Source organism: Babylonia areolata, chromosome 2 (genome assembly GCF_041734735.1).
Source record: "Babylonia areolata isolate BAREFJ2019XMU chromosome 2, ASM4173473v1, whole genome shotgun sequence".
In the NCBI taxonomy this organism is placed as follows: Eukaryota; Metazoa; Mollusca; class Gastropoda; order Neogastropoda; family Buccinidae; genus Babylonia; species Babylonia areolata.
Window position 1 is genome coordinate 70,533,081 of NC_134877.1, and position 15,000 is coordinate 70,548,080.

At 48.1% G+C, this 15,000-nt stretch overlaps 1 protein-coding gene across 6 annotated transcripts in view; it reads left to right on the forward strand.

Annotated features, from left to right (window-relative positions):
* LOC143276742 (uncharacterized) overlaps positions 1-15,000 on the forward strand; it is a 112,047-nt gene that overhangs the window by 41,834 nt on the left and 55,213 nt on the right. For 5 of the 6 annotated variants that reach the window (XM_076581419.1, XM_076581412.1, XM_076581406.1 and 2 more), the window contains exon 2: positions 7,738-8,007. In XM_076581419.1, coding sequence (XP_076437534.1) covers positions 7,769-8,007 — 239 coding nt within the window. In that variant the 5' untranslated portion in view covers positions 7,738-7,768. Of the gene's footprint in view, positions 1-299; positions 612-7,737; positions 8,008-15,000 lie in introns of those variants that run through there. The other variant, XM_076581428.1, reaches the window with a different exon arrangement.

Sequence of the window (15,000 nt, forward strand, 5' to 3'; positions counted from 1 at the left end):
TGAATGCTTTATGAGAGAGAGAGAGAGAGAGAGAGAGAGAGAGAGAGAGAGAGAGGAAAGAACATATCACATGGCTTGATTATTTTTTCACCCCCTTCCCAATACCGCCCCCATTTCTTTTTATCTGGAGGGGTGGGGTTGAGGTGGGGCCATACCTTCTGGCGACGTCATCTTGCACGCATTGAAAGGGGTGTGTAGTGTAGTATGCCTCATACAAAAGATCTGTTTGTGCGTGTGAATTTTTTTATGCGGCCATTGAAAATAAGAAAAGAGGTTCTAAATATATCCGTGCGCAAAAAGTGGAGGTGGCTTTGGTTTGAAACAAATCAACACAGGACTGATCAGTACAGTTATGTCCCAGTTGAACTGGGCTGTTATCGCAGCGTACCATCTGAGGCAAGACATTTTGTGTCTGAAACAGAGTGGATTTACAACTTCACAGACATTGTTGTCAGGACTAGTTTGTCTTTTTGTTTTTTTCGTCTTGTGCCGTGTCTTCTGAGCGGTTTGTTGTGAGCTGTTGTGCTGCTTGGAGAACATGGCTGGAGTCTCGGGAAGGTTGTGTGACATTGACAAAGTGACTCATCTGATCCAGGAAGGAAGTTATCATTGTAAGTATATTGACTTATCAGTCTCTGCATGTGTATGTGTGTGATCTCAGCTCAGTGTTTGGTCAGTTGGGGGAATGGAAGAGTGACGACATGGGAACGAGATTCTACAGTTTGAAGATCTGAGTCAGTTGTTGTTCACTTGCGATTTGTGTGCATATTTGACAGGTGAGGGGTGTGTACCTGTGTGTGTGTGTGTGCGCGCGCATGTGTGTATATGTGTGAAGGGCGGTGTGTGTGTGTGTGTGTGTGTGTGTGTGAGGCGGTGTGTGTGTGTGTGTGTGTGTGTGTGTGTGTGTGTGTGTGTGTGTGTGTGTGTGTGAGACGCTGTATGTGTTTGAGCGTGCGTGCGTGCGTTTGTCAGTGTGTGTATGTTTGTGTGTGTCAGTGTGTCAGTGTGTGTGTGTGCGTGTGTGGTCCGCGTATGTTTCCGTGTCCGCGTATGTTTACGTGTATGCGTGCGTGCTCGCGCGTGTGTGTGTATGTGCGCGCGCGCGCGTTTGTGTGTATGTGTGTGCGTGCGTGCGTCAGTGTGTGTGTGTGTGTGTGTTGTTGTTGTTGTTGTTGTGTGTGTGTGTGTGGTCGATTTACATTTTTTCTATTTTCTGTCCGGACATCTGTCTGGCTCTCTTTCTCCATGTTTTTCTCTGTCTTTCTTTTTTCTCTGTCTGTCTGTCTGTCCTCCCCCCTTCCCCATAGTCTCTTACCCCTTTAAGCTGATGACAGAGCACGACATGTCAAGCAGTCAGTCCAGTTTTCCCGGCAGGCAGGGTTGTGTCACCTCCAGCATGGCCAGGTGATGATGTACAGCGGGTCACCTGAAGGGAAACATGGCCACGTGATGATGTACAGCGGGTCACCTGAAGGGAAACATGGCCAGGTGATGATGTACACCTGGTCACCTGAAGGGAAACATGGCCAGGTGATGATGTACAGCGGGTCACCTGAAGGGAAACATGGCCAGGTGATGATGTACACCTGGTCACCTGAAGGGAAACATGGCCACGTGATGATGTACAGCGGGTCACCTGAAGGGAAGCATGGCCAGGTGATGATGTACACCTGGTCACCTGAAGGGAAACATGGCCACGTGATGATGTACACCTGGTCACCTGAAGGGAAACATGGCCACGTGATGATGTACACCTGGTCACCTGAAGGGAAACATGGCCACGTGATGATGTACACCTGGTCACCTGAAGGGAAACATGGCCACGTGATGATGTACACCTGGTCACCTGAAGGGAAACATGGCCAGGTGATGATGTACACCTGGTCACTTGAAGGGAAACATGGCCAGGTGATGATGTACACCGGGTCCACTGAAGGGAAACATGGCCAGGTGATGATGTACACCTGGTCACCTGAAGGGAAACATGGCCAGGTGATGATGTACACCTGGTCACCTGAAGGGAAACATGGCCATGTGATGATGTACACCTGGTCACCTGAAGGGAAACATGGCCAGGTGATGATGTACACCTGGTCACCTGAAGGGAAACATGGCCAGGTGATGATGTACACCTGGTCACCTGAAGGGAATCATGGCCACGTGATGATGTACACCTGGTCACCTGAAGGGAATCATGGCCACGTGATGATGTACACCTGGTCACCTGAAGGGAAACATGGCCAAGTGATGATGTACACCTGGTCACCTGAAGGGAAACATGGCCAGGTGATGATGTACACCTGGTCACCTGAAGGGAAACATGGCCACGTGATGATGTACACCTGGTCACCTGAAGGGAAACATGGCCAAGTGATGATGTACACCTGGTCACCTGAAGGGAATCATGGCCACGTGATGATGTACACCTGGTCACCTGAAGGGAATCATGGCCAGGTGATGATGTACACCGGGTCACCTGAAGGGAAACATGGCCACGTGATGATGTACACCTGGTCACCTGAAGGGAAACATGGCCAAGTGATGATGTACACCTGGTCACCTGAAGGGAAACATGGCCACGTGATGATGTACACCTGGTCACCTGAAGGGAAACATGGCCAAGTGATGATGTACACCTGGTCACCTGAAGGGAATCATGGCCACGTGATGATGTACACCTGGTCACAGACATCACAGGGCTTTACATCACAGACTGGAGAGAGACTGAAAGACAGGGGGTACACATTATCCACACACATACACTCACACTCACACGCACACGCGCGCGCATCCCCCCCACCCCCACCCCCCTTTCTAACTGTCCAGAGTATATTCTTTATCAGCTCCAAAAGGTACAGAATTCTGCAGCAAGACTCGTTCTTCGAGCGAAAAGATGTGATCATGCTCAACCACTCCTTCAAGCACTTCACTGGCTCCCAGTCCAAGCACGGATTGAATATAAGCTTGCAACGCTCTGGCATAATTTTTTTCACTGGTTCATCCTCTGCTTACATCCATGACCTTCTGTCAGTCTACACACCTTCTAGACAACTGCACTCATCCTGACTCTCGTCTTCTATCTGTCTACACACCTTCTAGACAACTGCGCTCATCCTCTGACTCTCCTCCCCTGTCTGTCTACACACCTTCTAGACAACTGCACTCATCCTCTGACTCTCCTCCCCTGTCTGTCTACACACCTTCTAGACAACTGCACTCATCCTGACTCTCGTCTTCTGTCTGTCTACACACCTTCTAGACAACTGCGCTCATCCTCTGACTCTCCTCCCCTGTCTGTCTTACACACCTTCTAGACAACTGCACTCATCCTCTGACTCTCCTCCCCTGTCTGTCTACACACCTTCTAGACAACTGCACTCATCCTCTGACTCTCCTCCCCTGTCTGTCTACACACCTTCTAGACAACTGCACTCATCCTCTGACTCTCCTCCCCTGTCTGTCTACACACCTTCTAGACAACTGCACTCATCCTGACTCTCGTCTTCTATCTGTCTACACACCTTCTAGACAACTGCACTCATCCTCTGACTCTGGTCTTCTGTCTGTCTACACACCTTCTAGACAACTGCACTCATCCTCTGACTCTCCTCCCCTGTCTGTCTACACACCTTCTAGACAACTGCACTCATCCTGACTCTCCTCCCCTGTCTGTCTACACACCTTCTAGACAACTGCACTCATCCTCTGACTCTCCTCCCCTGTCTGTCTACACACCTTCTAGACAACTGCACTCATCCTGACTCTCGTCTTCTGTCTGTCTACACACCTTCTAGACAACTGCACTCATCCTGACTCTGGCCTTCTGTCTGTCTACACACCTTCTAGACAACTGCACTCATCCTCTGACTCTCGTCTTCTGTCTGTCTACACACCTTCTAGACAACTGCACTCATCCTCTGACTCTCGTCTTCTGTCTGTCTACACACCTTCTAGACAACTGCGCTCATCCTGTGACTCTCGTCTTCTGTCTGTCTACACACCTTCTAGACAACTGCACTCATCCTCTGACTCTCGTCTTCTGTCTGTCTACACACCTTCTAGGCAACTGCACTCATCCTGACTCTCCTCCCCTGTCTGTCTACACACCTTCTAGACAACTGCACTCATCCTGACTCTCCTCTTCTGTCTGTCTACACACCTTCTAGACAACTGCACTCATCCTGCCTCTCGTCTTTTCTCTGTCTACACACCTTCTAGACAACTGCACTCATCCTGTCTCTCGTCTTCTGTCTGTCTACACACCTTCTAGACAACTGCACTCATCCTCTGACTCTCCTCCCCTGTCTGTCTACACACCTTCTAGACAACTGCACTCATCCTCTGACTCTGGTCTTCTGTCTGTCTACACACCTTCTAGACAACTGCACTCATCCACTGACTCTCCTCCCCTGTCTGTCTACACACCTTCTAGACAACTGCACTCATCCTGACTCTCGTCTTCTGTCTGTCTACACACCTTCTAGACAACTGCACTCATCCTCTGACTCTCCTCCCCTGTCTGTCTACACACCTTCTAGACAACTGCACTCATCCTCTGACTCTCCTCCCCTGTCTGTCTACACACCTTCTAGACAACTGCACTCATCCTCTGACTCTCGTCTTCTGTCTGTCTACACACCTTCTAGACAACTGCACTCATCCTCTGACTCTCGTCTTCTGTCTGTCTACACACCTTCTAGACAACTGCACTCATCCTCTGACTCTGGTCTTCTGTCTGTCTACACACCTTCTAGACAACTGCACTCATCCTCTGACTCTGGTCTTCTGTCTGTCTACACACCTTCTAGACAACTGCACTCATCCTCTGACTCTCCTCCCCTGTCTGTCTACACACCTTCTAGACATCTGCGCTCATCCTGTCTCTCGTCTTCTGTCTGTCTACACACCTTCTAGACAACTGCACTCATCCTCTGACTCTCCTCCCCTGTCTGTCTACACACCTTCTAGACAACTGCACTCATCCTCTGACTCTCGTCTTCTGTCTGTCTACACACCTTCTAGACAACTGCACTCATCCTCTGACTCTCGTCTTCTGTCTGTCTACACACCTTCTAGACAACTGCACTCATCCTCTGACTCTCCTCCCCTGTCTGTCTACACACCTTCTAGACAACTGCACTCATCCTCTGACTCTCCTCCCCTGTCTGTCTACACACCTTCTAGACAACTGCACTCATCCTCTGACTCTCCTCCCCTGTCTGTCTACACACCTTCTAGACAACTGCACTCATCCTGACTCTGGTCTTCTGTCTGTCTACACACCTTCTAGACAACTGCACTCATCCTCTGACTCTGGTCTTCTGTCTGTCTACACACCTTCTAGACAACTGCACTCATCCTCTGACTCTCCTCCCCTGTCTGTCTACACACCTTCTAGACAACTGCGCTCATCCTGACTCTCGTCTTCTGTCTGTCCCCAGAAATAGAACTAAAACGTCTTGTGAAAGAGCTTTCTCTTACAATGCTCCAAAAAGTGTGGGATTGTCTCCCTTTCACTGTTCGTCATATAGAAACTGCCCCTGCCTTTTAAAAAGCTCTTAAACCCTATCTGTTCCAGCATGATAACTGAATCCCCTCCCTTTTACCCACTGTTTTCTGCTTCCATCCAGGTGTGTTACAGTGAATTTGAAATTGTTTTTATCAATGATGATGAATATGTGTAATGTGCTTTTTATCCTTTATTTTGTTCTCTTAAGACTTTTCAATTCATGCATGCTGTAACAGGATGAATCTTATTTGAGCGCACGCGCGTGCGTGTGTGTGCGTGTGTGTATGGTGTGTGTGTGTGTGTGATTCGGACAGGTGTGGAAACACATGCATACATATATCGTAATGATATGTGTCTGTGTGTGCGCGCGCGCGCGCGCGCGTGTCTCTGTATGCGTGCGTGTGGGGGTGTGGGTGGGTGGGAGAGGTGGGGGGCTGTGCATTTCGTCAGTGCATGTTTTGATGCTTGGTTTTTAATTCCGTAGAAAATATTTGGTCCAGTTCGGGGCTGTTTACGGTGACTGGTTTGTTCACACGGAATGGTTTTCGGCGGGTTTTGGAGCACGTGGATGTGATTTTGTGTACAGAGGGTTTTTTGGTTGTTTTTTTTTAATTTTGTTATATTTTACTCGTGTAATGTGCCTTGAGCATTACTGTATTTTAATGAAAGGGGCAATATAGATAGACTATTATTATTATTATTACACACACATAGGTGCGGACATGGGCGCCAGGCGATAGGGGTGGGTGCGACGGTTAGATGGACGGAGGATAGATACACACGCACATGTACCCACACTGACAGACACACGATATACTCTCTCTCCTCTCTCTCTCTCTCTCCTCTCTATCTCTTCTCTCTCTCTCTTCTCTCTATCTCTTCTCTCTATCTCTCTTCTCTCTCTCTCTCTCACTCTTCTCTCTCTCTTCCATCTCTCTTCTCTCTCTCTCTACTCTCTCTCTACTCTCTCTCTCTCTCTCTCTGCGTCTCACACTGTTTCTTTCTCTCACTTTGTTTCTCTCACTGTCTCTCTGTGTCTCTGTCTCTGTGTCACTGTCTCTGTGTCTCTGTCTCTGTGTCTCTGTCTCTGTGTCACTGTCTCTGTGTCACTGTCTCTGTGTCTGTGTCACTGTCTCTCTGTCTCTGTGTCTCTGTCTCTGTTTTACTGTCTCTGTGTCTCCATCTCTGTGTCACTGTCCCTCTGTCTCTGTGTCACTGTCTCTCTGTCTCTGTCTCTGCGTCTCTGACTGTGTGTCCGCGCGCACGCGCGTGAAAACGAGGCCCAACTTATGCCCTCACTTATGGAAAGATAACCGGACCGATAACATTACGCACAGACAATGGAGTAGTTGTTCCCCTTGATATGATTCCTCCCGTTTGAATTTGTATCGTCCAAGAAATTTCGCTGTATCAGGCAGGAGATGATGAATTCAAGACGTAATTGTGAACACAACGATGTGTCGGCCACACACCATACCACTGCTACACTGCTTACAGTAAAAGCGTCCACTCAATCTGAAGGAAAGGACAAAGAGCGAGAGAAATAGGAGCATGAATGTTTCATTTCGACCCCACCCCCCTCCCTCTCCCTCCTCTCTCCTCCGCAGTGTTGCCAACCACACACTGCACATACACACTCTGCAGAAAAAAAAGGGCGAAAAGAAATCAAATCTTAAATCTTGAATAAACCATTCATTCATTCATTGATTCATTCGTCCGTTCGTTCGTTCGTTCGACCGTCTGTTCAGTCGCTTGTCCGTCCATCCATTCATCTGTCCATCCATTTACTCATTCATTTACATGTTTATTCTTCGCAGAAAAAGAAAAAAAAAGAATTGATCAACATCAGTATCACCACCAGCATGAATTGAACCACAGCTCCCTATCCACCCACCCGTTCAACCATCCACCCATTCATCCATCCACCCACCCACCCATCCATTCACCCATCCATCCATCCATCCACCCACTAACCCATCCAACCATATCCATATCCATATCCACACACACACACGCATCCTGTTTGGTTCTTTCAAAAGTCGACACTCAGGACAGACTGTATGCTTCTGCGTCTTTACTGTGGGCTGTCTGATTCTCAACTGACAATACGATCAATTGAACTGCAATCGGTTCATACCATGTACACAGTTATCCCGTGCTGCTATCAGCAGTCTGATTACTGCTAACACACGTCACACCCCCCTTCACTCACTCCTCACTGTGTGCAGAAGGACAGGCAGCAGCAGTACCTCCAGCAGCATGAAGCGAACAGCAGCCCCCCAGGTCCCCTCAGGACCGCCGCCAGTCGTCCCTAAGATGTCCCCCGCCCCCACGGCCCCTGCTGACGTCAGCAGCAACGGCAAGGGGCCGGCCCCGCTGTCCTACTCCAGCGGGGAGCCTGCCGACGACGTCAACATGAACGAGGTGGATGAGAAGGTGACGCTGGACGTGCTGCTGGCGTCGTCCGGAAAGTCCATGTCTGTGACCGTGGACTCCAAGTGAGTAGCTGCTCTCACTCTGCTGCTGCTTCTCTTCCTTCACACACACACACACACACACACACACTCTCTCTCTCTAATTATATATATATATATATATATATATATATATATATATATATATATATATATATATATATCTGTGTGTGTGTGTCTGTGTGTGTGTGTGTGTCTGTGTGTGTGTCTGTGTCTGTGTCTGTGTGGGTGGGTGTTGTGGTTTTTATCTGTCTGCAAGTCTGCCTCTCTCTATCTTTGTCTCTCTGTCTCTGCCTCTCTGTCTCTCTGCCTCTCTGTATTTCTGTCTATGTCTCTGTCTCTCTCTGTCTCTCTGTCTCTGTCTGTCTCTCTCTTTCTCTCTCTCTTCATAAAAAAATTAAGATTTTGTCTTGTCTTGTCTTGACTCTCTGTCTCTTTCTCTTTCCATCAGTCTATTTTCATAGCAAGAATGTTTTTTTTTTGTTTTGTTTTTTCAAACGACTTGCACTGACATAGTTTACTTTGCCCTGCACTGTTTGAAAGTGACTGTGACGTTCAGATTGGAAAGGTGTGCCTTGTTTTCCTTTCTGCTTTCTGTGTCTCCTTCACAGTGTTGACCCCTGTTACAACGATGACGATATGATTTCCATGTTGACCCGTGTTACAACGATGACGATATGATTTCCATGTTGACCCCTGTTACAACGATGACGATATGATTTCCATGTTGACCCCTGTTACAACGATGACGGTATGATTTCCATGTTGACCCCTGTTACAACGATGACGATATGATTTCCATGTTGACCCGTGTTACAACGATGACGATATGATTTCCATTCTTGTCCTTGTCCAAGCTGTACTTTCAGGTCTGTTGTTGTGTGTGTTGCCTGTTGACAAGAGGAGCCCACATTTATTTATGTATTTATTTGTTTATTTATTTGTCTTTCTATGTATTTAGTATTTTTCAACGGCTTTCAGTGAATGAGAAAAATGATAATTAAGAAAACCTGTCTTCTTTTAAACAATCAAAAAAAAAACAACAAAACAAAGCAACACGCTATCGAAATCCTAGCCCACGTTTGAGATGACGATCGTCATGCTAACTCCAAAGGAAAGAGACATGTCCGCCGTCTCCACAGTCAATCAGCAGACTGTCACCATGGTAACGACCCACTGTGTGTTTACAAAGGGGCCGCTGTGTCGGTCAGGCGTTGGACTTGTGGTCCAGTGATCTCCCCTGGTCAGGGTTGGAGGCCCTGTTGAGGCCTGGCGTAGTGTCCCCTGGTCAGGGTTGGAGGCCCTGTTGAGGCCTGGCGTTGTGTCCCCAGGTAAGGCATCTTGCTTCTCTTTTCTCCGCTCCCCCCAGCTGGGAATGGCTGGCGGAACGAGACAGCATTTCGGCCCCGCCTTCCTGTGCCCAGCCCTGGGCACTGTGGGTATGACGCCACTGCCTGACGGCGGGAAAGGGCAATAGAACCTTCAACATTTCACCTAGGTACAGGTCATGCAACATTCTGTCTTCACTGTGGCGTCACAGCACCCCGCACCTTCACGTTGACGTCACAGGGAGACAGAAAACAGGATGTCGTCAGAGACGCGAAGATATGACGATAACTGCAAACAAGGAGAAGGACGTCACATGAGACAGCGGACAAAGAGAATGACATCACAGGAGACAGCGGACAAAGAGAATGACATCACAGGAGACAGCGGACAAAGAGAATGACATCACAGGAGACAGCGGACAAAGAGAATGACATCACAGGAGACAGCGGACAAAGAGAATGACGTTATAGGATACAGGAAAAACGGAGCTTGACGTCACACGAGACAGCAAACAAGGCGAATGACGTCACAGGAGACAGCAATAAGAGTGATGTCACATGAGACAACAGACACAGATATTTACGTCACAGGAGACAGCAGACACGGATATTGACGTCACAGGAGACAGTGGATACAGTGACGTCACATGAGACATGTAGGACACTTCAGCTGGCTTCACTGGCGAAGAAAAAAATCATTCATGTCGCATGAAACGTTGTCAGTTGGAGCAGTTTTCGTTTTGCATTGATCTTTGATTTGCTTTTACAATATACATATTTAAGAGAGAGAAAAACAGTGGGTGGCGCTGTCTGTGGAAAAAGGAGAAAATAAAAGATGACGGAAACTGAGAAAGTTGAAATGTGCAAGGAAAAAAGGAGAAGAAAAACAATCAGGCCCTGTGTACTGTGAAGGGGGAGGGGGGGGGGGGCAGGAAAGGGGGTGGGTGTGGCCGCCGACATGCTTGACTGGCTGTGCCCACAACAAGGTCTGTGGCGGTGCCAGCCTGAAGGAAAGAGTGCCAGAATCTACCCGGGGTGGCGTTGCACGCCTGAGTGAATGGAGAAAAAAGAAAGAACAGAAGGAAAGCGGGATTGGGGCCCTTTGTTTACTTACACACCGCTTTTTCTTTTCTCCCCCCCCCCTCCCTCCACTTAAGGACGAACAGAGAGAGAGAGCTCCGAACATTCTTTTCGGGTGTTGCAACTCAGTAGAACTGGGTTGTCCATGATCGAGAAAGGCGAGAGCTGTTTTATTATGAAAAGCAAGTTAGCTTCAGTCAGGGAGTCACTGACTTCATTCTGGCTTTGCGTGGAGTTTGGAAAAAGTACGGAGTGTTGTGATGAAGTGAGGAGTGTTGTGATGAAGTAAGGGGTGTTGTGATGAAGTGAGGAGTGTTGTGATGAAGTAAGGGGTGTTGTGATGAAGTAAGGGGTGTTGTGATGAAGTGAGGAGTGTTGTGATGAAGTAAGGGGTGTTGTGAAGAGTAAGGGGTGTTGTGATGATGTGAGGAGTGTTGTGATGAAGTAAGGGGTGTTGTGAAAAAGTAAGGGGTGTTGTGATGAAGTGAGGAGTGTTGTGATGACGTAAGGAGTGTTGTGATGAAGTAAGGAGTGTTGTGATGAAGTAAGGAGTGTTGTGAAGAAGTACAAAGTGTTGTGATGAAGTAAGGAGTGTTGTGATGAAGTGAGGAGTGTTGTGATGAAGTACAAAGTGTTGTGATGAAGTGAGGAGTGTTGTGATGAAGTAAGGAGTGTTGTGAAGAAGTGAGGAGTGTTGTGATGAAGTAAGGAGTGTTGTGAAGAAGTACAAAGTGTTGTGATGAAGTAAGGAGTGTTGTGATGAAGTGAGGAGTGTTGTGATGAAGTAAGGAGTGTTGTGATGAAATAAGGAGTGTTGTGAAGAAGTACAAAGTGTTGTGATGAAGTGAGGAGTGTTGTGATGAAGTGAGGAGTGTTGTGATGAAGAAGTACAAAGTGTTGTAGAAGTACGAAGTGATCTGGACCTGGATCTGGTAGTGTACGTCGCAGACGCCACTTCTGGCGACATAGTGTTGTGAAGAAGCAAGAAGTGTGGTGATGAAGAAGAAACCAGAAGTCTTGGCGACACAAACAGCAACCCGGCAGCACTGTTGACCCCCACCCCTTTCTCTGACGTAACCCCACCCCTTTCTCTGACGTAAAACCCCACCCCTTTCTCTGACGTAACCCCCCCACCCCTTTCTCTGACGTAACCCCCCCACCCCTTTCTCTGACGTAACCCCCCCACCCCTTTCTCTGACGTAACCCCCCCACCCCTTTCTTTGACGTAAACCCCCCCACCCCTTTCTCTGACGTAAAACCCCACCCCTTTCTCTGACGTAAAACCCCACCCCTTTCTCTGACGTAAAACCCCACCCCTTTCTCTGACGTCAAACCCCCCCACCCCTTTCTCTGACGTAACCCCCCCACCCCTTTTTCTGACGTAAAACCCACCCCTTTCTCTGACGTCAAACCCCACCCCTTTCTCTGACGTAAAACCCCACCCCTTTCTCTGACGTAAAACCCCACCCCTTTCTCTGACGTAAACCCCCCCACCCCTTTCTCTGACGTAACCCCCCCACCCCTTTCTCTGACGTCAAACCCCACCCCTTTCTCTGACGTAACCCCCCCACCCCTTTCTCTGACGTCACTGGCTTTCCAGCATGGATTGTTGGCCCTGTCTCCGCCAGGACTCGGCACGGATTGTCACAGCCCCTTCAGAGGTAGGCTGTCCACTCTCCTGGCTTCTCCCTCACTCTGCTGCTGCCTCTCCCTGTCTGTCTGTCTGTCTCTGTTTCTGTCTGTCTGTCGGTCTGTCTGTCTGTCTGTCTGTCTGTCTCTGTTTCTGTCTGTCTGTCTGTCTGTCTGTCTCTGTTTCTGTCTCTGTCTGTCTGTCTCTCTCTCTCTCCTCGCCCAGCTCTTTTTTTCTTTTTCTTTTTTCTTACTGATTTCGAACTGACATACCATTACATCTCTCTCTCTCTCTCTCTCTCTCTCTCCCTTCCCCCACATAATGTGTCCATCTGTCCATATCCCAGTTACCCGTCTCCTTATTTGCTATCTTTTATGTCTCTCACATCTGTGTTTTAAATCTTATCGTTACTTGTGTGTGTGTGTGTGTGTGTGTGTGTGTGTGTGTGTGTGTGGTGTGTTACTCGCTTCCGTGTCGTACAGCTGTGTCTCTCAGTGTCACGCTGTGTTCTACTTGTACGTTGTACATGTACTAGTATAACATTTATATGCGTATTTCTCTCTCTCTCTCTCTCTCTCTCTCTCTCTCTCTCTCTCTCTCTCTCTCTGTGTGTGTGTGTTTCAGTTTTTCAAGGAAGCATTCGGACAAATCCATATACACTACACCACAAATGCTTGGCATAACCCAACGCGCTTAGTCAGGCTATGAGTGCATGCACGTATATATACATTTGTACCTGTCAGAGTAGATTAATTCAAACTATTTTTCCTTCCACAAACTGTTGACAGAGGACAGCACTTCAGTTTCCATGGGTCAGTTCACAGTGCGGCAAACTTAATGCGTGCTGTACACTGGACTTCCGGTTCATCCGAATGACAAGACCGAGATTTGTCGAAACCCCAACACTCACGGAGTGTATTGAATTTGTCTCCTTTCTTCCCTGTGTGTGTGTGTGTGTGTGTGTGTGTGTGTCTGTGTGTCTGTGTGTGTTTGTGTGTGTTAGCGGTGTGAGTGTCAGTGTGTGTTCGTGGTGCGAGTATAAGTGTGTGTTTGTGTGTGTGTGTGTGTGTGTGTGTGTGTGTGTGTGTGTGTGTGTGTGTGTTAGCGGCGAGAGAGAGAGAGAGAGAGAGAGAGAGAGAGAGATTCAAGATTCAAAAACTTTATTACTCAAGGATAAAGATTTTATGCATTGTCTAGTCTTCCAATCTGTCCTGGTGACAACAAAAACAGTAACGATAAGACACAACAATAATAACAATAGTAAATACTACCACTACCACTACCACTACCACCACCACTACTACTACTACTACTACTACTGATAATTATAATACTAATCAACGGACCATTATCATCATAAAAATATATGCTTCTTGTGCATAGTTAATTAATTCTACCTTTATCATTGTTGTCACAGAATTCCTGTCGTATCTTCAGGGCATTAATTATATAAACGCAGAGTTGACGAATACTGTAAACAGAACCATTCTTCAGCAAGTGAACATACTGACGATTAACCTTCAGAGTTCAGATGTTTTTGCCGCAGGTTATTGTAAAGGACACACTTGTTTATAAAATGGTTTTCATCTTCGACCACATTACAACGTTTACATGCGTAATTTGAATTACATTTGAATGTTCTCCTAAAAAAAAAAATCCATTTATTGGAGGAGAGAGAGAGAGAGAGAGAGAGAGAGAGAGAGAGAGAGAGCGAGTGAGTGTGGTCAGTGAACCGCTGTGAGGGAAGTACAGTGTGTGAGCCGTGACGTAACCTATGCTGACCAGTGGTCAAGGCACTGAAGCGTCTTGTGGGCAAGGCTTGGCCATTGGCTGGGCAATCAGTGTTTGTCACCACTGTGTGTAGTGTGGTGGTAGTGGTAGTTGTGGTGGTAGTGGTAGTTGTGGTGGTGTGAGGAGTGGGGGGGGGGGGGGGAGTGATCGTTAAAGCAATATTATACATGTGTAGTGTGGATGGTGAGGGGGTTGGAGTGGATGTATGCCTGTGTGTATGGGGGCTGCGGGGTGGGGGGTGGGGTGGCCCCAGGTGTAGGCGTGTGTGGGTGGTGCGTCAGTGTCTTTGTAGTAGTAGTAGTCGTTGTCGTTGTCGTAGTGGTAGTAGTAGTGGCATTAGCAGTCTTCAAGACTGATAAATCAATCTTCAAGAACGTTAGACGAGGAGACTCGTGACCTGTACCAGTCGCTTCCCAACGTCCCACAGTGAGGAGACAGCATGAAGTCCTACAGTGAGGAGACAGCATGAAGTCCCACAGTGAGGAGACAGCAAGAAGTCCCACAGTGAGGAGACAGCATGAAGTCCTACAGTGAGGAGACAGCATGAAGAAGTCCCACAGTGAGGAGACAGCATGAAGTCCCACAGTGAGGAGACAGCATGAAGAAGTCCCACAGTGAGGAGACAGCATGAAGTCCCACAGTGAGGAGACAGCATGAAGAAGTCCCACAGTGAGGAGACAACAAGAAGTCCCACAGTGAGGAGACAGCATGAAGTCCCACAGTGAGGAGACAGCATGAAGAAGTCCCACAGTGAGGAGACAGCATGAAGTCCTACAGTGAGGAGACAGCATGAAGTCCCACAGTGAGGAGACAGCATGAAGAAGTCCCACAGTGAGGAGACAGCATGAAGAAGTCCCAATGAGGAGACAGCATGAAGTCCTACAGTGAGGATACAGCAAGAAGTCCCACAGTGAGGAGACAGCATGAAGAAGTCCCACAGTGAGGAGACAACAAGAAGTCCCACAGTGAGGAGACAGCATGAAGTCCCACAGTGAGGAGACAGCATGAAGAAGTCCCACAGTGAGGAGACAGCATGAAGAAGTCCCACAGTGAGGAGACAGCAAGAAGTCCCACAGTGAGGAGACAGCATGAAGAAGTCCCACAGTGAGGAGACAGCATGAAGTCCCACAGTGAGGAGACAGCATGAAGAAGTCCCACAGTGAGGAGACAGCATGAAGTCCCACAGTG